The 26,187-nt window shown below is 38.8% G+C and overlaps 2 protein-coding genes across 2 annotated transcripts; both read left to right on the top strand.

Moving 5' to 3' along the window:
* Positions 1 to 6,223: 6,223 nt before the first annotated feature.
* On the top strand, positions 6,224 to 13,393 carry LOC117291331 (sulfotransferase 1C2-like). Its single transcript, XM_033772974.1, has 4 exons — positions 6,224 to 6,443; positions 7,145 to 7,377; positions 7,746 to 7,869; positions 13,281 to 13,393. Exons 1-4 carry the CDS (start codon positions 6,224 to 6,226, stop codon positions 13,391 to 13,393), a joined length of 690 nt encoding a protein of 229 aa, XP_033628865.1.
* A 7,391-nt stretch (positions 13,394 to 20,784) lies between these two features.
* Positions 20,785 to 25,099, top strand: LOC117291244 (E3 ubiquitin-protein ligase TRIM71-like). Its single transcript, XM_033772863.1, has one exon. It carries the CDS (start codon positions 21,402 to 21,404, stop codon positions 23,439 to 23,441), a length of 2,040 nt encoding a protein of 679 aa, XP_033628754.1. The 5' UTR covers positions 20,785 to 21,401; the 3' UTR covers positions 23,442 to 25,099.
* Positions 25,100 to 26,187: the final 1,088 nt, after the last annotated feature.

Below are 26,187 nucleotides of genomic sequence, written 5' to 3' on the forward strand. Positions count from 1 at the left end.
CGCGAATATTTTCACGACGTCGTGAATAATTCTGCGACTAGTCGTGAATAAATTCGCGACTAGTCGTGAATATTTTTTTCAGTTGCTTGAGTGTGTAATTCTTACACGGCACGCGTAGAGAGCCAAGCTATGACGATTGTTGCCACTCGGCTATGTGTATGGTACCGGTCAACTCGGTCCCAAGCCAACTCGGTCCCAGTCAACTCGGTCCCAAGTCAACTCGGTCCCAAGTCAACTCGGTCCCAAGTCAACTCGGTCCCAAGTCAACTCGGTCCCAAGTCAACTCTCGTCCTTTATTTCCTTTATTTTTTAATTATGTATTTAATTGAATGTGGTGTGAATGGGTTTACGTGAATAGATTTTGATATTATTTATTATCACGTGTAAGTTAATTGTTACTTACTTTTTATTTTCAACTAACCTTGATGTTTTGTTTTACTATTTTATTGGTACTGTTTTTATATTTTTATTACGTGTAAGTTAGCTGGAAAGTTTTGTTCATTATTAAAAACCAAACATTATTTTCCTCATGTTTTATTTTCAGAAATCGTACTGTTTTTATATTATTTGTTGTATGTGTTTTTGAGAAATTTTGTTGATAAAATAAACATCTGTTACACTTCAAGAAATCAAAGAGGATTCAAATATATTAGTCAATTAATGTTAATTGTTGAGAGCCATACAGAAAACTACTCTGGTTGAAAGCAAAAACATTTGAACACATTGTTTTTTAGGATTGCCCAACATCATTATGGTAATTTTCACTTGTTTAGACATTTATTCCAATAATTATTAGGCATCGAATATACCCCGAAAATCGGTGCACAACTCATCCCGTTTCCATAAGTTTCCGTTTCCGTAGTTATTTTTGTAATCGAAGTTCGAAAAAATAGTGTCTGATTTTCATCAATATTTCGGGGGTTTTCAAGGTTGAATTACTCCAAACCCAAATAATTCTGAATGCTAAAGGATTAATCTTTCAGTTAAACTTGGTAGGGGATTACGTGATGCGTTGCACCCTGCCGTGACGGAACGAACTCGCATTTCAAGTTGGAAATAACAACGCAAATTGCTCTAACAGTTCAGGTAAAACTTGTCAAATTTATTGCTGAAATTGTCTACACATTATATTTAACCTTATCTTTTAGTAGTTAAAATTTACCTATTGTTGGTCCAACTACGCCGGGCTTAAAAATTGACGTTTTCATTTCGTAAAAAATAGTTGTTTTAATGAGTGTGTGAGACGTCGCACTTTTAAAAGTAAATTTTTCTAGCGTTTATGTTTTTCAAAACGGGTCGTTAAATTTATAGTGTCAAGGTCATCGAACATTACATATTATTTTGGACAGGAAGGTCGTATGATCATGATTTTTATTTTATTTAAAATGTTGAGATTTGCTTATTGGGATTATTATGATATAAACTCAAAAATGAAATTTACTCGATATTCATCATTACGAAGGAGCGGGTGACATATAACGTTATGTTTTTTCTGAAGAGTGAAAGCGCCAACGTTTATTGCCTAGCATAGGATAGCCTACTCCTACTAAAGTACTCAGTAAAACTATAACGTTAGGCCTAGGCCTACCGTTAGGGCCATACGTTAAAGGAACACGTTGCCTTGGATCGGTTTAGTTGGTCTTTGAAAAGCGTTTGTAACCGTTTGTTATAAAATGCATATGGTTAGAAAGATGTTGTAAAAGTAGAATACAATGATCCACACAAAAATGCCTCGAGTAGTATATAATGCGTATTTGAACCCGTTTTCTGAAGGAGGGTCATGACCCTCAGACATGAGGGTCATTGTGGGTCTTCGACGGTAAGGGGCAAGGGGGCATTTACCGAAAGCGTATAGGTTGAATGGTGGGTTGGTCGATAATGCCGCGAGGGGTGTTTGTTATTGGCGTGTAATGCAATAATTTCATAAATATTTGAGATAGTGTTATGTCTTTTTGATTGTTTAACTTGGACGATGTAGCGTACAGTGTATTGTGTAACTAATTAAACTATTACACAAGTCATTTTTATGAAAACGAAGACGTGTCAAGCAAGAACATCCCGGTCAAAAATGTAGGAGTCCACCGCATAGTGTCGTATGCAGCGTTCCAATCGTGTCCAAACATGTTCAAGCGGGTCATAGGACGAATCAACGCTATAATCACGAACTTCCGCAACCGTTGCGCAATTGAGAAAACTGGTTGTTATTTAAATGACGAGAAATTCAGAACCACAAACCTAGTTTTTATAGCTCCATTGTTGTCGTGATTAAATTAGCAAGAAGGACAGCTAATAATATTATGTGATTTGGTGTATTCTAACTTTTGTCGCGCCGTATTGGGTTTTGTTTGTACACTGATTAATGAGTTGATAATTCTTTAACGAAGTTTGTTAACATTTGTACTATTTGTTGTTTCGTTTTATAGCCTATGTGAAACAATTGTTAATTATATCATAGAGTAAGGACTCTATGATTATATGTTGGGGGTACAATATTTTGTGATTATTATTTCAAACATATATATTATACATTTTTTTTTTTTTTTTTTTAATTTTATACAAACATACGTTTACTTTATTGTATACAGATGACAGCAGAATGATATACACATACAATACATTATACGAGACGTATAACATTACAATAATAATAATAATACTAATTTTATGTCAAAAGCACCCAAATCAACCCATCGATGTCCAAGGTGCAGAGAGAAAATAAAACATTATGAAGGGTCGAAAGATTAACGAGTATTTTGGGGCACGTTTGAAAAAATACAAGCAACTTGATGAGGTGGTAGAATTAAGTAAGATAACAATACATAATAGTAACAGGCCTACTGAGTTTTCCGTACCATTTAATTGACTTAAAACAATGTTAAAACATGTTAAATGTCATGTGTTTTGAACTTATATGTTCCATCAGCGTTAAAAATATGGTTCAAACGAAATAATACAAGCAGTATCATATCACCCCACCCAACAGCCCCTAACTGTAAACACAGAGTTTGATGGACAATACACAATTAACGCAGTTTGTAAACACGGCTACATGACCCCTGGTCACTGGTCATTCATGCTGGTAGTAGTCAACAGATGACGTCGAAGCCGAATAGTTTTCAACCAAAACATGTCCAATCGTGTGCCGCCGTGGACCGGTCGTTCTTCACCATTGGGATACGGTGACGTAACAAGACAGGTTGAAACTCGTTCAGTATTCAATCTTCCGGTCCTTAATTCTTGACGGGATGTTAATAGTGTATAGAAGCAACCGTCACGATGTGAAAGTGTTACAGCTACAGATTTTAACGGCATAAATATGAATGATCTTATTTGGACATTTTTTTGGAGTGGGAAAATGGAGAAAATCAAGAGAAATACCATCATAGGTCCCCCAAAATTGGGGGGAATGGGCCTTTTGAATATTGAGAGTAAATTAATGAGTCTTAGCTTCAATGGTTAGTTCGGTACCCATCCTCTGAAGGTAAATGGAAACTGTATTTTGATTACTGGTTGAAATGTGCCGGAGCAGACGATCATTTAAAATGGTACATATTTGCTAACATTCGTAAGAATCTTCAAATCACCCCGTTTTACCATGAACTTATCGTTGCTTTTAAGTACGCAGGAGGAAAGCTTGTATGCAATTTTACCAGCATTTGGGAAGCCATGGAAGTTCCATTGTGGAATAATGTCAAGGTTACTAGGGATGAATCACTTTTAAAGAGCCCTCTTCTAAAATCTGTGGGTTGTTATAATGTGGGTGATGTTGTCAGACAAGGAGAACTATTTTCCTTTCATGATATAGCCAGAGCATGTCAAATTAAACATATTAATGCTGGTAGAATTTTGAAGAGAATTGAAAAACACATAGATTATACGTTAATCAAAGAGAAAAGAGAAGGACCGGCAGTGCACACAAGTAACTGGCTTGCCATTTGTGATCATCAAAGCAAAACTGTTCCTATCTGTGAAACTAATGTGAAGTCTAATTATATGAACTGCATAATGTGTAAATTTGTTTCTCCCAAGGTGCAAGTTAAATGGAAACACATTTTTCACCTAGGACAAGACTTACCTTGGGCTTCAGTTTGGATGAGTAATTGGAAAAATGGGTTAATGGATCCGGATGACAAACAGTTTATGTACAAACTTAGACATAGAATTCTACCAACTAAAGACGTTTTGCTGAAAATAGGTGTCGTTAAAGAACTAACATGCCCGCTTTGTAACACTAACAATGAAACTCACGAACATATCTTTATTTATTGTACCCACACTTGGGAGGCTTGGATCTTTGTGGAAAGACTGCTCAGAAAATATACTGGTAACAAACACTATTACTTGAATGACTCTAATAGAATTCTTGGTTATAATTTAGAACCAGTTCAGGCTATTGTCGTAGCTAAACTGCTCAGACTGATCTGGAATATAAGATGCAAAAAGGTTTTCAACAGTTATTCCAGACCAGCAGAAATTGACATCATCAGTCAGTTAAAAAAATCCTTGAAATACTTTCTCCGTATGGAAAAGACCAGATTGAGCCCAGAATCTTTTGAAACTATTTACACTAGAAATAATGCGTTGTGTTTCACTGTTAATGATGATGTCAATTTCGATTACTAATTGCTTTTCTCACCAAAGGCCGTCGCCGTGTTCCTTTTTATGACCTTTTTGTTTATTTATTTTTGTTTTATTAACCTTGATTGTCTAAAATAATTTCTACCCATTGTTTTTCTCGATCACCGTGATTAGATCACGCTAAAATGTATATATAAATATTTATGTCTCTTGTTCTTGTTTGTATGTTATCAATTTAATTTATATGTATTACAACCCGTAGCTCATTTAATCTGTTATATAATAGCAGTATGTATTGGAGCTTGTTGTATTGATGTATGTTGTTGCTGATAATTGTTGTTGAATAAACGGAGTAGTATAACTCCACATCAAGAGAAGAAAAAAAAATAGTACAAATGTTAACAAACTTCGTTAAAGAATTATCAACTCATTAATCAGTGTACAAACAAAACCCAATACGGCGCGACAAAAGTTAGAATACACCAAATCATATAATATTATTAGCAGTCCTTCTTGCTAATTTAATCACGACAACAATGGAGCTATAAAAACTAGGTTTGTGGTTCAGAATCTCTCGTCATTTAAATAACAACCAGTTTTCCCAATTGCGCAACGGTTGCGGAAGTTCGTGATTATAGCGTTGATTCGTCCTATGACCCGCTTGAACATGTTTGGACACGATTGGAACGCTGCATACGACACTATGCGGTGGACTCCTACATTTTTGACCGGGATGTTCTTGCTTGACACGTCTTCGTTTTCAAAAAAATGACTTGTGTAATAGTTTAATTAGTTACACAATACATTGTACGCTACATCGTCCAAGTTAAACAATCAAAAAGACATAACACTATCTCAAATATTTATGAAATTATTCCATTACACGCCAATAACAAACACCCCTCGCGGCATTATCGACCAACCCACCATTCAACCTATACGCTTTCGGTAAATGCCCCCTTGCCCCTTACCGTCGAAGACCCACAATGACCCTCATGTCTGAGGGTCATGACCCTCCTTCAGAAAACGGGTTCAAATACGCATTATATACTACTGCCTCGAAATGTCACGGTTTTCCTTTTACCTCGTCGACTAACACGGTCGGCCATTTATGGGAGTCAAATACGGTCGGCCATTTATGGGAGTCAAATTTTTGACTCCCATAAATGGCCGACCGTGTTAGTTCGCAAAGTAAAAGTAAAACCACGCAATTTCGAGGCAAATTTGTGTGGATCATTGTATTCTACTTTTAACACATTTTTCCAATCAAATGCATTTTACAACAAACGGTTACAAACGCTTTTTATAGACCAACTCGTACAGTCCAAGGCAACGTGTTCCTTTAACGCTAGTTTTGCTTAAACAACCCACCATCGATTTGCATCAGTCGGAATTCTCCTCCGGATATTCACGACGTTGCAAAAATATTCGCGACTTGTCGTAAATAAATTCACGACGTCGCAAAAATATTCACGACTGGCTGTGTCCCTTCAGGGCCACCATAGCATTGCACCCACCAGCCAAACAACTTATACCAAACTTATACCAGGAGATTTATTTTTTATTGAGGCCACCTAGTTATAAAGAGGAAATTGAAAAGAAGAACAAAACAAACAGAGGCTGACATTTCATAGAAGACAACAGCATGGATGAGCCACGAGTTTTAGCAATGTTACCCGATGTTATCAACGGGAAAACTCAAGCAGAACTTTTGAAGGAGCTCAGAGAGTCGAGCAGTCAACAAAATTGCTATGAATTAGAAGGAATGAAGTTTTCTTGGGTTATGCCGCGGTCTGCATTTGAAGGCATAAAGGCATTTGAAGTGCGAGATGACGACGTGTTTATTCCTGCGTATCCTAAGTCGGGTAGGTGGGACTTTGCTCTTTTAAAGGCACTGGGCACTATTGGTAATTTCTCAAAATAATTATTTTCATAAAACCTCACTTGGTAACGAGTTATGGGGGAGAGGTTTATAGTATAAAACATTGTGAGAAGGCGGCTCCCTCTGAAGTGACGTAGGTGTCGAGAAAGAAGTAATTTTCAACGAATTTGATTTCGAGACCTTAGAATTAGAATTGGAGGTCTCGAAATCAAACATCTGAAAGCACACAACTTCGTCTGACTAGGGTGTTTTTTCTTTCTTTTATAGTTATCTCACAACTTCGACGACCAATTCAGCTCAAATTTTCACAGGTTTGTTATTTTATGCATATGTTTAAAATACACCAAGTGGGAAGACTAGTCTTTGACAATTACCAATAGTGTCTACTGTCTTTAAGAAGGGTTGCATAACAAACTTCGCAATCCTCTCAAAATCGGGATTATATGGGATTCACGTTGAAGACGATTATCGCTTTGCATGCAATACAACCCTGGGTACAGAGAGACGTTTCTAGCACAAACACGGCAAACGGCATGTCAGATTCTCTTCCAATCTCATTTACGCTACCACTAATTAACAATTTTGTCTTGTTGAGACATTTATTTTAAAACAAATAATAATAAATGAAAACTAAATTATACACTAAACCGTTCTCAACTTAAAAGTTTGCTTCCCTACTGCTAGGTAACCATTGGCTTCATGAGATTGTGCAATACATCAAAAGCGAAGGTAACGACAATTTCGACCGCTCCTTTATGAATACTGCCATGGAAGTGGTATCTATGAAATCAGCCGCTGAAGACGAGACCGCCGTTGCTGGTTATACAATCATGGAAACTTGGGAGTCTCCAAGATGCATTGGCACTCACTGTCATGCGCGGTTCCTTCCTCCGAAGGTGTGGGGATCCAAAGCTAAGGTAAAACGAATACATTGATCCAACAAGAAACAGTTCACTAATAAATTTCCTTTAAGATATGTACTTTAATATCACCTACCCCCCCCCCCAAAAAAAAAAAGGAACAACTAAATGAATAACACATCCAATCAGCCAACCAGAAAAAACACACAACAGACAAAAACACGTTCCACCCTAACACTAGCGGCCTTTACTTGGTATCAATTTCGTGTTGTCCAGCACAGACTGAGGAAGAGTCCGTTATTGGGCTATCTCACCCCAACACCCCAAACCAAACAACAACAAGACCAGAGTCAGAGTGGTCCAATTCTTCTCTTATTCCAATAATGAATAAAATCCTTTGTTCCACTATCCACTAATCTCTCAAGGTGATCTACATGGCACGAAATCCCAAAGACACCTTTGTCTCCTTCTTCAACTTCATGAAAGAATTTTTGCTGCCATCATTTCGCAACTGGGATGCTTTTTTCTTCTCGCTTTTCACTGGAACCAGTAAGTTTGAATCATTCTGAACTTGGTATCATAGTTTAGTTTTCGTCGTGATTTTATATATGTAACACCGTTCGTAACTACAGTCATCTGAAGAGCCATTTCATTTATAGTTGTGGGTTTTGATGGAGTACTTACCACTAGTTTCTGCGCATGATACTCTATAATTACATGAATAATAGCAGAACGACGTTGTCGGAAGGATGGGTGTCGCAAGGGGGCGGGGGGCGGGTGGGGCGACTTATTTTTATGAATGAGGAGAAGCTGATAGTGTCGTTGGTACTGTTATTCTATGCCGCTGATACTGCTGCTATATAAACACATTTATAACACCCCTTACAAATATTCTGTATTTTCATTGGTTTAGAGCGCGTTACATGATAATGTCTTAGTTGGCTGAAACTACGTCTCCCGAGGTGATCCCTGGAGCGTTCTACTTTCCCTTGGCGCAGCCGAGGAAAAATGGAACGGTCCGGGGATCACCGAGGGAGTTGGAGTTTTAACCATAGCCCGAGTAAAAGCAGTCAATATTTGTTTCAGATACACAGTTGCACAACTGATTGCACAACTGATTGGGTCCGAGGTGGGTAAAAAGACGTCTGGGTACTGCGCTCCGTGTGATAGTCGTCGGACTATCACACGGCAAACGATGCACTATCACATGGCGCCGTCTAGTAAAACTAAGACATATCATGTGACGTGCTCTAAACCAATGAAACGGTAGAATATTTGTAAGGGGTGTTATAAAAATACAAATGTTGACTGCTTTTACTCGTGCAATGGTGAAAACAATGACTCCCGAGGAGATCCCCGGAGCATTCTATTTTCCCGAGGCGAAGCCGAGGGAAATTAGGACGCTCCGGGGGTTACCTCGGGAGTCATAGTTTTAACCATAGCACTCGAAGCAGTCAATATTTGTATACCATAGCACTTGAAGCAGTCAATATTTGAATATTATCATTAGGTAAAGCGTTGCAAAGATTGGGAGCACAAGCAGTAAATGCACGGTCGCCATATGATGAAGAACAATGGGAGACTTTCTGGGACGATAGAGGGCAGCAGACTTACCGGGTAAATCCATTGTTCTCAGAATTATGCGCATGTTCAGAACTACGTAAACAATGGAAATTTACCCGGTATGTCTGCTGCCGCCTAGCGTTGGAAAGTCTCCTATTATGCAAGAGTAACTATAAGCACAAAAATGAATAGTAGACTTGCGGGTAAAACCTTGTGTAAAATCCTCCCGAGGATTCCCATAAAGACGATCGGAGTATACGTCTTGACCAACCCAGTCTACACCCAGAGCCAACACTCCCTCAAAAGAGATTTCACACATGATTGTACCCGCAAGTACATTCAAATATACATTTTTATATGGATAGCTTATGGTCTCAACTTTCATATGACACCAAGAATTCCGAAAATAATTCACGCCTGAGTGAGCACTGCTCACTTTTGTGAAGGGTGTGAAAAATAGGCTGTGCAGGAATTAGCCTTCCAATTTGCGAACTTACAAAATTGAGGGTGATATGATAACTTCATGATCAATATAATTGCGATCTGTTTGGGTTTGCTGAGTGAATGTTATGGTTTGTTAAACCATTTTTGTATGCATGAGTGAACAGGAATTTCATTTTTTTCATGTAGCATTATACCTTTCCTGGTAGAATCAGTGGTGTGTCATGGGAGTCAGGTTGGCATGATTTTACTTTTCAGTTATTGTTTTTTCTTCATAACCAGATGTGGATTAAGTAGGTCCACATTGATTATTCAACTACGGTTTCTTGAAAAAAGGAATGTCACAGATGTTGGCTACTTTATTCTTCAGATGGAATTTTGTAAGCGAAAAAAGAACTTGCCTCTCACAAAGGGAAGACTAATTCCTGCGCAGCCTAATTTTCATACCCTTCACAAAAGCGAGCAATGCTCACCCAATCATTAACTATTTTCGCACTTTTTGAAAGTTGAGACCATATACCTAAACTTTTTCCCCAGAATCACATACTTTTTATTCGGCAGCCATTTAAAAAAGGGTTTAGTTTTTTTTGAGACACACGGTATACACATGGTAACTTGATGTAGTGCGGAAAACAATTTGCAAACTCAGTGTTGTTTGGACTTGGTTTTGTTTCAGCGTTGGGAGGATCTTGGTTTGATCACGTGCTCGGTTTCTGGGAACGTCGAAATGATGAGAATGTCCTACACGTGACATATGAAAGTCTGCACAAGGTAACATCGTGTTGGTGGAGGGTTTGGAAGGTGTTTTATCTTAACACGATGTTTTTTTATTTTACCTTAAAGACAATGGCAAAACTAGTTTGACTGGTTTACTGATATAGCTTGATCTATGGTTTAAGTGAAGCAACCAAAAGGAAAGAGATAAAAATGCACTGAATAAGCAAGGATGGCAAGGTTGGGAACACGCAAAACAATACACAATTGTGACGTTAATTTTGTAAGCTGCCGCCCCGCAAAACGAAATACTGGAGAACAGAAATCTGTTATGTCTGTCTAAATCTGTCTGTATCACACACACATTGGATCAAAACGATCCAGATTTGTAGACTTGCCCAGTCCTTCCGCGTCAGCCTCCAAAACAGTCGGTGTAGCGCCCCTCTCGGTGAGGACAGGGTTGCCAATCAAGACTACGGGGTCTCATATAAAAATGTAAAGAAAACGAATTGGAAAAGTTTCTCCCTTTCCTTGTAGGATCTGAGGGGCTCCGTTTGCAAAATAGCAAAGCATCTTGATAAGGACCTGTCTGATGACGTCATCGATAACATCACGAAGAAAACTACCTTTCACGGGATGAAAAATACATATCAAAAACTAGTGCAAGGGACAGGAGACGAAGCAAAAATGCGGACGAACCACATAGGAAGGGCGCCGTTTCTTTTGAAGGGTAAGATACAAGGAGTTAAAGATGTTGTTATAATTGAATAGTCTGTTGGTGCAACTCACTTTTTAGGTGTTCGTGCATTTCAGCACGAACACCTATTGTTTTTGTTCCGTTTTTTGTTCCTCTCCATCTTCTTCTTCTTCTTCACCATCAACTCTTCACTACAGCATAACTCAAGATTCAAGCCAAACTGAACCTTGAAACTCATCAGACAATTGAACCTCAATACGAAGACGGCACAGTTTTCATTACGTCATGATGACGTCATTAGGTGTCAAATTACAAGGTTTTTACAGTTGAAAAGGGACCATTTTCGTTTTGCTGTATCTCAACGAATATGAAAGCTATGATGTTCAAAGTTTTCGCATCTGATAGACCAATACTAGGGCAACATTTGAAAAGTTAACGCCAAAATCGTACGACCTTAGCATCCGGGTCGTTACCCTGGGTCGAAGTTCACCTTCGGGTTTTTTTCGTCAAAAAACAACTTTCGAGCTTTTCTACGGAATAACTCAAGATTGAGATTGAATGGAATGTTGAACCTCAGTATCAAGACAACACATACTTAATTACGTCATTATGACGTCATCGGGAATTGAATTACGTTAGATCAAAGTTTAATATTTTTAAAAAACATAACTCAAAAACTATGATTCGGATTTTGACAATCTACACATCATCGGATAGATCATTAAAGGTTGGACAACTGCTTCACAGAACACGTAAAATATTTTTAATACTTCTAGTGCAAAACGGAAGTTGAAAATTTCATAAAATCTTATCGTATTCATGTTTTTAAAACTACTGATCATTTCAACGTAATTTTTGTTTCAGATTGTAAAACAGCAATCCCGCTCAATCTTTTGCACAGAAATAACAAAATTTTGACCTTTACATCAGTCGAAAAGGGACGTCAAAGCACCTGTTGACCCACGCGTTTACCCCATTTTGATCAACAACGCACGCTATGTACGCTATGCACTGCAAGCGCCGAGTTTTTGGGGGGAATTCCCAAAAGTGCTCTCTTTAGTCCAGCGAAAGAGGGCGCTGTAACGTTTTTAGTAACATCGAGCGCTGACTGAATCGCGGTGAATCGCAATAGTTGAGTAATAATGAACAACGTCTCGCACCAAAACTACATACAAGTAGGAATACATTTGCATTGATGTTATAAGATACATTATACACCTTCAGATAGTCCATCACATAATTATAAAATGTTTACAAGTCATACATCAGCTGAAAGGTTTTAATGAACTAGTCAGGATCTACACAAATGAAATCAGTTTAAACTTGGCTTCTTGTTCAAACCAGAGGTTGAAAATAATTGGCCAAAGAAAAATAATTTCACAACCACACATTTGATTTTTTATATATTTATACGTCATTGGGTAGGTATATAACAACTTAAGAAACGATACACAACATTGACTATTAAACCTTGACCTCCAGTTAAACAGGAAGATGCAGTTAATTATTTGAAAAAATATTACTCCAGAACCAGAAATTAGTTGTTTATTATCTGAACGTCGTCAGATAAGGCTTTGAAAAACATTACTAACGCTATAATTTGTGACCTGAAAAATTGTCTTCCGGTTCAAACCGGATGTTTAAATTTTATATTTGAAAAAAATCATAACATCTGAACCATACATTGGATTTTTTCAATCTAGGCATCATCTGAAAGGTCTCAATAGACTTATCACGTGCTATACAATATGCGACCCTGTTTGACCTTGACTTCCAGTTAAAGTTGGAAATTGATATATACAATGTTTGAAAAATAGAAAAATCCTAAACCACATGATTTGATTTTCATCATCTATACGTCAAAAGAAAGAACTCAAAAGACATCACCAACGCTACCAAGTGTGACCTCATTTGACAGTACCTTCCGGTTCAAAACGGAAGTTGAAACTTTATATTTGAAAAAATCATAACTTCTAAACCAAATATTGGATTTTTACAACCCATCCATCATTTGAAAGGTCTTAATAAACTTATCACGCGCTACATAAAAAGTAACCCCTATTTGACCTTTTATCCGATGCAAACCGGAAGTTGGTGTTTAATTTGTAAAAAAATCATAACTCCTTAACCAGTCATTGGATTGATGAGGTAAAATGTTGTCACCAATTCATTCACTCACTCACCACGAACACCTTGTTTTTGTAGTAAACAAAAACTGTACATGTACCTCTAGTTTAATTTCATTTTATTTATTTATTTATTTATTTATTTATTTTTTACAGATAATGTGACAAGTTTTGATATTCTGTATATCTACATTAAATGGATCTTCCCTTTTAATGTCCTTGACTCTTGAATAAAATGTGTAATTGTCGTTAAAAAAAGCACTAGTGCACAATTGTTGACCCTTTCACAAGTACAATAAAGCTTATTATAAATTTGTTTGAAAATAGAATGGTGATTATGCCTTTACCCGTTCGTAATAAATGAAGTATTACAAGGTACCCCTTTCTTGTACGATTCTGTCTTCCTTTTTTATTGTCAGGTAAAGTTGGACGCTGGAAGAACTACTTTACTGTGGCACAAAGCGACGCCTTCGACATGATTTACAAGGAGAAGCTACAAGGAACTGGTCTCGACTTTGATTTTGAACTTTAGCGACGTCTGTTACTCTTCTTTGGTGCTTTTCAGAAAGACTCGCTAAAAAAAAACAATGTTACGTCATGTGCGCCGCTTTATTGCAGCATGGACGGTGGGTGCATTTTGGCGGCCGGTATATAACTGTTTCGGTTGAACTTGCCATTGGTTAAAGTCACCTGGAAATATAATTTTAATTTTTCAAACATAAGAGTATATGTTTAGTAATAAACATTTTTTTTAGTAATTGTTTGTTATATGTTTAAAAAATAGATAAAGTTGTTTGGGGTTGACCCAGCCTACCCCTTTTGTGACGTCAATCGAGGCAGACTTTGCCTTGATGCGTAGAGTAAACACACGTTCAAAGTACATGCAAATCCAAGTCGTGAGTTTGTACGTTTCGAAAGAAAGAAAAAAATCTTGCATTTTCCGGCAATGCCGACCAAGTTTATTGCTGCTGCATGCAGCAAAACAACTGAATATTATGAGGTCAGTCTGCACGGCGTCAGTGTTAAGCAATCGGCCGTCGGGTTTTGTTAACAAAAGAGCCCTATGTGCGGCTGAATCGGGTACTACATTTTTCTCCATACAAAATTTACAAACTGGACGTACAAACCCTCAAAATAAAAAGGCAAATGTTTTCTTAAAGTCAAATAAGTGAGAGGATGTAGGAGTAGTTTTTAAAGACCAATAAAATTACCGTTTCTCTTTAGTTTGTAAGAGAACAATATAAAGTCGGATGTTTTATCAGGGGACTTCGTCACGCGGGGCGCACGCCCCGGCGGGTGTTTGCCATAAAGTTTACATGACAATTAATTAATATGAGAATAAACTAAAAATTAATGAGGCCGACGCTCTGTTACTCCCCAAAAGCGGTGGTAAAAACAGTAGATTAGATATCTGTTGCACATCGTGTTCCGAGAACTCGCTTTATTTGGTGCTCCGACAGCTTTGTATATGCGTCGTTGGGCGTATACGCTCGATAAATCACGATGGATGGGGCCTAAAGATTCTAAAATCGTGTGAACGATTGGAAACAAAGCAACAAATCATTCAACATATTATAGCGACCAATCATTACATGTGTTTATTTTCAACACAGTTTTGCAGAAATGACTTTGTCGTTCAAGTGTTCCGACACCGTCCACACCAACTGGCGCATTTTTTGTTTATCTGCTGTTTACCAGAACTTCTCCCTTTTCAGTCAGATAAACTCCGCGGCTATAGTGGCTGTAATTATGAGTTTGTTTTAAAGGAGGGTACCACTTCCATACAAGCCTTTTAATCGGATAATTATCTCATCTGCTATTGGCAGCGGTGATTATTGTTGAGGGGGAGACCAGACTCTATACGATCGAGCCTCGAGTAAATCCGTGGCTATCGGTGACTATGGATTTGTTGCTGAGGGAACCAAATACCACCGCTGATTCCAAATTCATAGTGTTATATTGTCCGATTGGCTCTATGACAAAGACCGCCACGGCAATATTTGAATTATACCATTGCGCTCAACACAATAAAATAAGTGTGTCATTATAGCAGTGTACGTGCTATATTTTTAGTCGACTTGGTATTTACCCTGACAGTCATCTTAGCGGGGAAATACTCAGTGCAGTGAATAAAATTGATATAATGACAAAAGCCGATTGAATTAATGGATAATGCGTTGGCCCGCTCGATCAACACTAAAATATCACGAAAAACCCTACATATCATGCCAAGTATACCATCATTGCCAAGTATACCCTTCCCAAATATTAAAGCTCCATTCCAGAAACAAACACTAATTACTTTAGTTGGAGAACGCAAGAGAGAAGGTTAGGAGGGGAGGCGACGTTTCACAACTATGTTGTGCACGCTCAACAATTTATCAACACACAACATTAATGACAAATATTCATACCGATTATAAAAACCATTTCTAATCAATCCTACGGAATTATTATTACCTGTAAAAATACTTCCCTTACGTCCACATTACCTTTCACAACAATTGTATATACTAGAACCCTCCTCATCTAGCGGGGTGCCGCGCGAAGCGCGGCATCCCGCTAGTTGATATTATAGCTGCTAAACTTTTAACTAAACAACATTAACTTACATTATTAAAAGAAGAAATTCAAAGACTCTGGGTGCGTTCAGACACGGTACTAAAGTTGGTTTAACTCATGGTTCAACTCGATCGAGTTCAACTCAGTGTGTCTAAACGGATCTAAAGTTAGTCAGAATTGAGTTCAACCCACAAAAGATAAACCGTCCAGGGAGGGGTTTTATCTTTAGACTGCTTCGGGTTTATCTTTTAACACTGTGTGTGGACAGAATAAAAAAGACCACATCCTGTTTAACTCACAACAGGCGACTCATTGACCTCCGTAATCATTACGTAAACACACGGTGACCAATGAACACGACAATAAACAGGATGTTAGAGTAACGGGGTCGCGTTTTCTTTGACCTCTTAAAACCAACGATAAACCGGATCGGGTTTAACTCAGTGCTGTCTGAACGCAAAGGGGTTTTATTTTTATGATCACCCCCTGCTGCTCGTAAAAGTTAAACCGGTTCGGGTCTAACTTATGACGCTGTCTGAACATACCCTCTTGTCTTGTTTGGTTTGTTTTTATTGTAAGACTACAATGAGTTACGAGACTATACAAGTCACGTTAAGAGACTCTGAGTCAACAGCTCATTTTAGTGGATGCGTTGATCAGGAGCAGATTGTCACCAGCAGGCTCGATTGGCAACGCTCTCCTGCATGGTCTACCACAGAAACAACTCAGTTGAGGCTCCAAAATCTTTTAGAATTGGGCAGCTCGTCCGGTAGTTTGTGCCACAAGAAATGTGATCAAGCGACTTCAATCCTGAAGAGTCTTTACTACGGCCAAAACAGTAGTCTTGGTGCAAGACGTTTCTGGACCCTTCCCATGAAATATGCTAATCACATTCACGCATGCGTACAGACCCTGTTGGTTGGCAAACGCCATAGAGTTGTGCACAAAGCAGACGCGCAATCGCGTCTGCGTCACGCACCCATTAGCCGTGTACAAAACAGCACGATGTTCCCTCATTTTGCCAACCAAAACGTTAGTGCGAACGTGCTATGTGGTTTTACATATTTCATGGGAAGGGTCTATTCACCACCCCCGCACCGACTCACCTGACTTAGTCCTCTCTCCGGGGCGGTGAGTGGAGGTGAGTCGGTGCGGGCTCTGTCGGTGAATTGGCCGCGGTGTGCGTGAAAGGGAAACGAGAAACGTCTTGCACCAAGACTACCAAAACAGTTGAGTCACGCTCACGATCCTACCAGTGTTTCGCTGATGCCCCAGCCACTTCATAACTCACAGACCTATTGTCACTCAAAGAACCTGTCAGAATTCTGCGTCCCTGTTCCCAAACTTTATCAAATAACTTAAGACGTTGGGGGATCATGCCTTTTATATCACAACGCCAATGATGTGGAATCACTCAGAACATGGAGGAACAGGACATCATTAGCCATTTTCAAAACTGTTTCTTTTCAAAAGCCTATGTACGGCGCTCATGAGCAACGACTGTTGGACTAGTGCCTTATAAATGTTACGATTGATTTAATTGATTGAATTAACAGACTATGAAGATGAGTATGGGGGTGGTAGATATGATCACGAATGTCAAGTTCCCGGAAGCTGATTGCATTAAAGGCAGTGGACACTATTGATAATTACTCAAAATATTTATTAGCATAAAACCTTTCTTGGTGACGAGTAATGGGGCGAGGTTGATGGTTTAAAACATTGTGAGAAACGGCTCCATCTGAAGTGCCATAGTTTTCAAACGAAGTCCACGAATTTGATTTCGATACCTCAGGTTTAGAACTTGAGGTGTCAAAATCAGCCATCTAAACGCACTCCGTTTGACCAGGGTGTTTTTCTTTCTTTATTATCTCGCCATTTCGACGACCAATTGTTATTTTATGCGTACGTTGAGATACACCAACTGTGAAGGCTAGTCTTCGACAATTACAAATGGGGTCCAGTGTCTTTATGGTGCGTGTGAAACCATAGACTGGTTTCCTGTCTTTATACGTAGGGGAAGAAGACAGGTGTTTGTTTTACATAACCAGTGATTTCATTGGATGCAATCATTTCATTTCATTTCATTTCATTTGATAAACGGTGCATCGCAAGCTTTCCACATCTGTATTGTGATTGGTCCGTAGTATTGTTTGACAGCTGCACTTTCAGTCGTCTGCATATGCAGCTGTATGCAGCAGCGTGCATTTGTTTGATTATTATGATGTACGTGGATTCACGTACGTAGGATTAAACTGCGAATCTCCTTGTCAAATGAATGTTAAGTCAAACGGGTGCTTATCAAGAGTTGACGTCTAGTTATAGATCGTCAGATGTTCAGGCTAGTAAAATAGACTTTTATTGAAGAGCGCTTCATCGACCGTGTTTTTTGGAGGCTGACTCGGAAGGACTGGGCAAGTCTACAAATCTGGTGTTTGTGTAATACTGAAACATCTCATCCAGTATTTGTGTTGCATACCTATAGTAAGGCCTATTCGTGTTGCGATATCGGCAACTGCGTTAACCAAACCAAATGAACGTCGCGAATCAAGACTAGTTCTGCAAGCGCTGCTCTCCATTTTCACAAGTTTTTTTGCATAGAAATCTAGAATAAAGGAAATTACGTTTCAAAAACTAATATTTTAAAGTTCCTTTAAACATGCGCGACCAGGCAAGCACTCCTAAAAGGGTAACAATAGTGCAGGTAAATATTCAAGGTTGGAGATTGAACTATGATCCCATAATAGGGTATTCATCTAACAAAGAAACCGACGTTGTTTGCTGTAGCCGCATTATCGCGCAGCAACTATATGCAAATAGACGAATAAACCAACCTATTGTTAATCACCACACAGTAGGTTGGCCACACAGGTAGTGTGAAGTTACACATGCCTTAACTATTATTGGTGCTCGGTTTATAAATAGCACACGACTTGCAACCGTGGATGATGTATGAGAGCTATAGAGCAAAATTATAGAGCAAGCAATATTGAAAACTGAAGTTGAAATTGGTTGCAAATCAGTTCAAAATTTAACTGGCTATTCATAAGGTGTCTACAAAAGTATGGAAGAGGCAACTCGAATATGATGAACTAGTGCATTGAATAGGGCCTATGTTAGCATGCAGCAAGTGGTTTTTTGTGTGTAGACTGCACCCTTCTGATACCATATAGAGCATGGATGCAGATGCCATGGGTGTAGATACAAAGTACCTGACAACAATACGGTGACCTCAGAAACAATATTAGTGCTGCCGTCAAAAGCTTCCTCCTTGGTGTGACCATTGAGGATGGTGTGACCATGTGACTGACTCATCTCAGGTAAGGCATTATACGGTTAATCTTAAGCTATCGTGGTATTATCTTATTTAATAAACTACCAGCATATAGTTCTGTCATTTTTACTACATTAAAATGAGTTTGTAGGATTTGAAACTTTTTTTTGGTGGAAATGATGTAGTAAGGTTTTATTTGTATTTCAAACCTATAGACATACACAGTTATTACAAGTTTGACAGGGGGCTGTCAAGGTTAAAACAAAAGTATAAAAACTATCATCGAGTATGGGGAACCCCGTGCACACACCGCCCTCACCAAAGCCGTCAACGACACCAATGTTTTTGTGTGCCTTTGAGGGTCCTTAAACACAACTGGGATGTTAATAGTGAAAAAAAAGATGAACAAGATAATCCAAGATGGCCGCCAAAAATAGTAAAAATTGAGCAATGCATAAACCAGCAAAATAAGAGAATAAAAACTAATTTAAAATAATTATTTGCGTTTTTGTAACCTTTCAAGTTACCATTTTAATGGTGTCACAGTCATTACAATTAAAGTGCTGTTTCAACGTGTTGTTATAATAATAGCCCTCATCCTCTGAGCCTAAGTCAGTTTTGTCATGTTTCCTTGTCACTTGACTTTACGACAGTAAAAACTGTTTTGTTGACCTGACTTATAACAAAAACAGCGTTTCAAAGTGTTGTTATATAAACAAGAGCCGTCATCCTCTGAGCCTATATAAGTCAGTTTTGTCATGTTTCCTTGTCACTTGACTTTACGACAGTAAAAACTGTTATGTTGACCAGACTTATAACAAAAATAGCGTTTCAAAGTGTTGTTATATAAACAAGAGCCGTCATCCTCTGAGCCTATATAAGTCAGTTTTGTCATGTTTCCTTGTCACTTGACTTTACGACAGTAAAAACTGTTTTGTTGACCTGACTTATAACAAAAACAGCGTTTCAAAGTGTTGTTATAAACAAGAGCCCTCATCCGTTGAGCCTAAGTCAGTTTTGTCATATTTCCCTGGCACTTGACGTTTTGTTGACCAGACTTATAACAAAAACAGCGTTTATGTAACCTACATATTAAAATTACGTATTAGACATCTGAGAGTTATAACCTTCTATCGGCCCAGGGCCCAGACCAAATACAACGGGTTCATTTAAATGATCTCTAACTTACAAAACCAGACGTTTAAAAAATGGCCAAGCCAGTTGTCTTGAAAATGTGTCCGCCGGCCATTTTGAAGGAAACAAATATTTGGCCTTACATGAGGCTTTCCCGTTGATATGTTCTACCGATTAGTCACGAAGCGCAAATAATATCAAACGGTAGATTTCACCAGCATGAAATTATTTGTTGTATTTATATCCTGGTGTCAGAACACACTGTACCTTTTGTAAGGTACAGACACGAAGTGACTTTTGACACTTCGTACCTTGTACACTTCGTATATACCTTAAAGGCGGTGGACACTATTGTTAATTACTCAAAATAATTACTATCATAAAACTTTTCGTGATTACGAGAAATGGGGAGAGGGTGATCGTATAAAACATTGTGAGAAACAGCTCCCTCTGAAGTGACGTAGTTTTCGAGAAAGAAGTAATTTTCCACTAATTTGATTTCGAGACCTCAGATTTAGAATTTGAGGTCACGAAATCATCCATCAACTGCGACAAGTTTTTTTTTTTCTTTCATTAATATCTCCCAACTTTAACGACTGATTTAGCTCAAATTTTCACAGGTTTGTATACATATGTTGAGATACACCTACTGTGAAGACTATGTCTTTGACAATTACTAATAGGGTACAGTGTCTTTAAAGATGCTTCGTACCTTCTTACATGACACATCATATCTCCTTCGTACCTCGTAATTCGGGATTTGGATTTATGTATAGTTTCTAGAGGGGACGCCGCCAAAATTTAAGTGTGACTAGCTATAGACTTGACTAGCCCATAAGCGCAAACAAAACCGTCAACCTTCAAATGTATACACACACAAACTTTTTGCTAACAAGTTCTCATTTTATCTTTTAAAAATCTCAAATTTTCTTTTTTAGGCAAGTCATCTTCGGTTCAGACACGTCATTCGGAAGCTACACTGGCACGGTAAAATGTGTTTACACATTATTATGTAAATGGTGATTTTGCGTCATCAATGCATCAAGTACAAGAGTCAGTGAAATGAAGCAAAGTCATCAAATTATTAAGACGTTACCAAACCATCAGAAGAGCGAAACTCGTTTGTTGAACCTCTTTTCAATATTGTCATTGCTCTAATGGTATTTGTGATACACTCCGACGCCCATGGACACCTGCACAGTCACAAATAACGGTCACTATTATAGGAGACTATAGCTCTCACCAGGGAGGAAGCAAATCCATAAGTAGGATTTGAAGAAAATCCATGCTCTCACAAAAGACGGAGTTTGAAGTTGTTTCTTCTCGAGTTACTTTGACAATGCAGACGAAAACGGTCAGTGAAACATCAATTAAACTCGTCGCGGTTTATCGACTTCCATTTCGATCTTCCACAAAGGGCGAGTTGTCCGCGTGGGGATAACAAAACAGCACCGCCCAGTAATCCATTTATTGGGTTGCATACGGTACAATTAATAAGGGTAACTTTCTACGAAACTCTCCGCGAAAAGAGTTGGCAAACAGCTTAACTCAGCTTTACTCTATTAACACCATGGCCGCAAAACCAGTAAAGGATACCGTCATCGAGAATGTACGAGGAAAAATTCAGTTACTTGTTCGCCAGAATTCAAAGATGTCGGACGTTGGTGTTGAATTCGAGCGGGATCCAGAGGAGTTGACTTTGTGCTTTCTCTGTCAGAAAGACTTGACCGTACCGAAGATTCTGCCCTGCTTGCATACATTCTGCAAAAGCTGTCTGGTGAAATTTGCAGAGGAAAATGAAAAGAGCGGAAGTATTCGGTGCCCGCAATGCAAAGACCAAACTTCTGCGCCTATTAAAACTGTTGATATTGGGGCACTCCCTGATAATTCACTGGTGTCGTTCCTGCAAGGTGGTTCCCCGACGGATACAGCAGAAAAACACAATGATGTGCAGTGCACTTCATGTAATCACGAAAAGCCAGCCTCATCTTGGTGTGCCAATTGTCAGGACTTTCTGTGCGAGTCGTGCTTTTCATCTCATGAAAGTTTAAAAGTTTTGCGAAATCATAAAGTAATTGGCATCGAGGAATGGAGAAAACAGAACGGGAAAACGTTGATCGAGGAAAGGTTATGCCATCAGCACAACGGCGAACCAGTAACTATATACTGTGGAACATGTAAGACACCAATGTGCAAGGATTGTGCCGATTTGGATCATTCAACTGGGACACACAGAAAGTGCTCTTTGCTGGAAGGGGCGGTAATATGCAGGCGGTCAGTTGAGAAACTCATGACTATTTCAAGACAGACAGAGGCCAAATTTAAAGGTGCCTGGGAGATTTTGGACACAATGAAATCGGATCTGAGGGAAAGTACGCAAAGTCTAAGAAAAGAAGTAGAGCAAGCTTTCAAGGATGAGATAGACGCTTTAAACGACAGGAAAAATGAATTTCTGACTAAAATTGACATGATTGAAACACAGCGGCAAGGCACACTCAAGACACATGTAGACAACGTAGAGAATATACTGGAGCAGTTCTGGACTGCGTTTGACCTAACGGAAAGCTTGATGGACAATGGCAACGACTTTCATGTCCTGATCTTGGAGCCAATCGTATGTGAGAGACTCAAATCACTGTATAAAAAACAACCCGAGCTTCCTCATCATGATCTTACGGTCGTTGATCTCACGGAAGAGACCGAAGAAGGAAGAGAGGAAGAGCAAGTAGATGAGGAAGAAGTCGACCGTGTCCAAGAGTCCAAGGACACCAAGGAGGAGGAAGTACCTGTCTGGGAGCTTGAAACAACTCTTGGGGACAGGGGAGCTGGAGAAGGGCAGTTTGACTGGTGCAGAGGAGTGGCGGCATCTCTGGATGGCGACACGGTAGTTGCTGACTGGGGAAACGATCGCGTTCAGGTTTTCAACAACGGTAACACTTTCACGTGTGTCCTCAACTCAGACAAGCGAGAAGATGGGAAGATATCGATGCCCCAAGATGTCGCCTGTCTTCTCGATGGCCGTTTTGTCGTCATAGACAAATCTCACTTTGTTAAAGTCTACGATCCGAACGGGAAGTTTCTTTATCGCTTCTCGACGCTCATGGCAAACGAGAAAACACTCCCATCTGATGTCGAGCTTAGTTGTGTGACTGTCGACAGAAGAAGCCGCATCGTTGTCGGTGATTGCAAACGCAACTTGGTCACTATTCACTACATCGACGGTAAACTAATCAAGACAGTGCCTGCCGTAGGACCCGGTCATATTGCAACCACGTCCACTGACCTTCTAGTGGTGAGTTGTCCACGCAAGCAAAAGGTGCGAGTGATGAACCACGACGGTCGGTTCGTTTTCCAAGTGGATACATTTGGACTCGGAGAGAAGTTAAAACCAAGAGGGGTGGCTTGCGATAATGACAATAATATTTATGTGGTTCACAAGGAAAGAGGCGGTGAGAAATCCGTCCATATGTTTAACAGTCATGGCAAGTACGTAGCATGTGTGGCAAAGAATCTAAGAGAGCCGTATGACGTTGATATTGCTCCTGGGGGAAAGGTTATCGTATCAGACGATGACGCAGTCAAAGTTTTCAGTAGGAAGTACAAAAAGTAGAAACCTGCAAAGACCCGGGCAAAACAGTTTATCTACGTGTGGTAGAAATGGTCATAATTTGCGCTTATGGATGGATTGTACATGACGTCATTGACCACTATATTTGATGAAACGTGCACGCGTTTGTCATCAAATATGGCGGTCGATGACGCTATGTGGACTTCATCTACGTGTATAGGTTCTTAGTGTAAAACGTATATACAGTTTAACCTTGGGTTGTTCGCATGGAACACCTGCACCTTGCTGCACTCTAAAAACAACTCGGTTGGAAATTAATCCGAATTCAAAATCCTAAACCGGGTCAGCCTAAAAAGAAATGCTTCAAAAGTGTTTTTAACTCCAGGTCATTTTGACTCGGAGTCTGCATCATTTTGACCCACTTCTGGGGACCCGGCGGGAAGCGGGTCAATGCTGAGCCAGAGGTTTTTGGTGTGTGCAGAACCCTCAGCCTCCAATTGCTTAATAAGATGGGTATATAATTATTTTTGACATGTTGAGGAGGAGAAGATGCCTCCATCTAACTTATTACGTAATGATGGTCAACACTGCATGCCTTAGTATAGCTGTAATCTGTATACATAACCCCATGCACAACGCGAATTTCACGTCTATCCGCCATTTTGTGAGTCAACTCTTTGTGTTTGGGAGATCAATATTTTTATTTTGTGTATGGTATACGGTATACTCCAATCTCATTTACAAGGGTGGTCGATCTCGCAGTGCTGTTTTTTTTTTTTTTTTTTTCAAAACTTGCTTAACGCAAGCAACGAATGAGATTGCCTCCATGCCCCCTGGTTATTGCCCTTACAAAAATGAAGCATGCAGCCTGCTCGCTTATGACCGGGGATATACGTTTTCGCGGTTGTGACCAAGTTCTGTTTACGTCCAATGACTAACTAATGGCCAATATTATGCAATTCATGGTATTATAATGTAAAGCATTTTGAGAAACGTTCATGTGGTTACGTTAAGAAAACATCGGTTTGAACGTCCTTATGTTTGAAACTGAGAAGAGTTACCATGGGGTAATGTTTCGATTATTCCTAAAGATTATTATTCCTGCGTGAATATAATATTCACTCCGGAGTTTCGGCGATATCGTCAGTATGCGACCACATTTTGAAATGACATTTTAACAGGTCAATTTTTACACAACTACGTTATTTTATATAGGATTAAAAAAATCGAACGGTTCAAAAAACCAAAGGTAGACATTGGCTTTATATGTTTCGTATGTAAGGCAGATTGTGTGCAAACCCGTTGATAAACAGTACTGTTTGATAGGGAAGGCCGCCCATAATACAAAATAGGGGTCAATTCACTCTAAAGAAACAGAACATTGTGTATTTTGTTTAACCTAACAATTTAGTTGAATGCATTCAACTCATGTTGACCAAACAGATCTAGGAGCATGAGTTCATATCTCGGACTTATGTTTATTAAACAAGTTGGACTTAAACTATTTTGTCAGGGAAACAAAACAATTTATTTTATGACGTAGGCCTACATTTTGGGTATTATGTTATAAACTTTAGTTCAGTCGCAAAGTTACAAATTTGTATGTTACACATATGCTATAATTGTTATAGGCACTGCAGCCGATTTCACGAAACGCTAGGATTAATCCTAACTTCAGTTAGGACGAGTAACCCATCCTAACTTAGGATGGGTTCAATGCGTCCTACGTATTTGGATACGGAACTGAACCCGTCCTAAGTCCTAAGATTAATCCTAAGTTAGGAAGAGTTTGGTGAAATCGACGGCTGGACACCTTTGGTAACTGACAAAGACCATGCTGTATTCTCACTTTGTGTATATCCCAATACACATATATACAATAACAAACCTGTGAAAAGTTGGGCAGAATTTGATTAAGCTGCAAGAGAATTTTGAAAGAAAACACTCCCTAATTACACAACTTTGTGTGCTTTCAGATGCATACAAAGGCTTCAGCTGAAGTGATAAGAAATTAGCTCTTCTTCAAAGGAAGCCCACTTCCCGTTTCTCACAATGTTTTTTTGTTTTGTTACTAATACACAGCTCTCCATTTCTTGTACCACATAAGTTTTTATGCAAACAATTATTTTGAGTAATAACCAATAGTGTCCAACCAGTGCCTTTAATTAAAAATATACTCACCATCAGTCTCTTGGTAGTCTTGATTGGCGACGTTCATTATGTTATTACGTAGTTGCCGATGTAGCAGCACGAATTACTGGAGAGAAGAGATTTCTGTATCACACAAACATCTGACAAGTTTGTTGACTTGTCCATCCAGTCCTCCAAAACAGTCCAAAAGAATAGCGCCATCTATCGGTGACCATAATACAAAAACACAATAATGCCAATCAAGACTATCTCTTTGTAAAAAATAATAAATATAACATCTCGATTAAACTTGAATTGGAAAAATATTAAGTTGTTAATGTTGGTTTATTACTCGATATTTGAAATATAAAAGTCGTACCCTTCATCCTTTCTCTGTTATGACCTAGGTATAATATCTCATTTGGAATAGAGTCATATCTGAGAAGTCAGAACAATGTTTGGAAGTTATGTACTAATTTTGACTTCTGTATGGATTTTGTGTCTGAAATGGACGCTTTATTATAAATGTACATTTTGCAAGTTTGCTTTTTGGGAGTACATATTTTTGAAGTCTTGTCTTTTGGAATACATTTTTTACCATTTGCTGAGTCTTGTGATTTGGAAATACATTTTTTGCGGGTCTTGTTTTTGGAAATTT

This window comes from Asterias rubens, chromosome 6 (assembly GCF_902459465.1).
Source record: "Asterias rubens chromosome 6, eAstRub1.3, whole genome shotgun sequence".
Classification (NCBI taxonomy): domain Eukaryota; kingdom Metazoa; phylum Echinodermata; class Asteroidea; order Forcipulatida; family Asteriidae; genus Asterias; species Asterias rubens.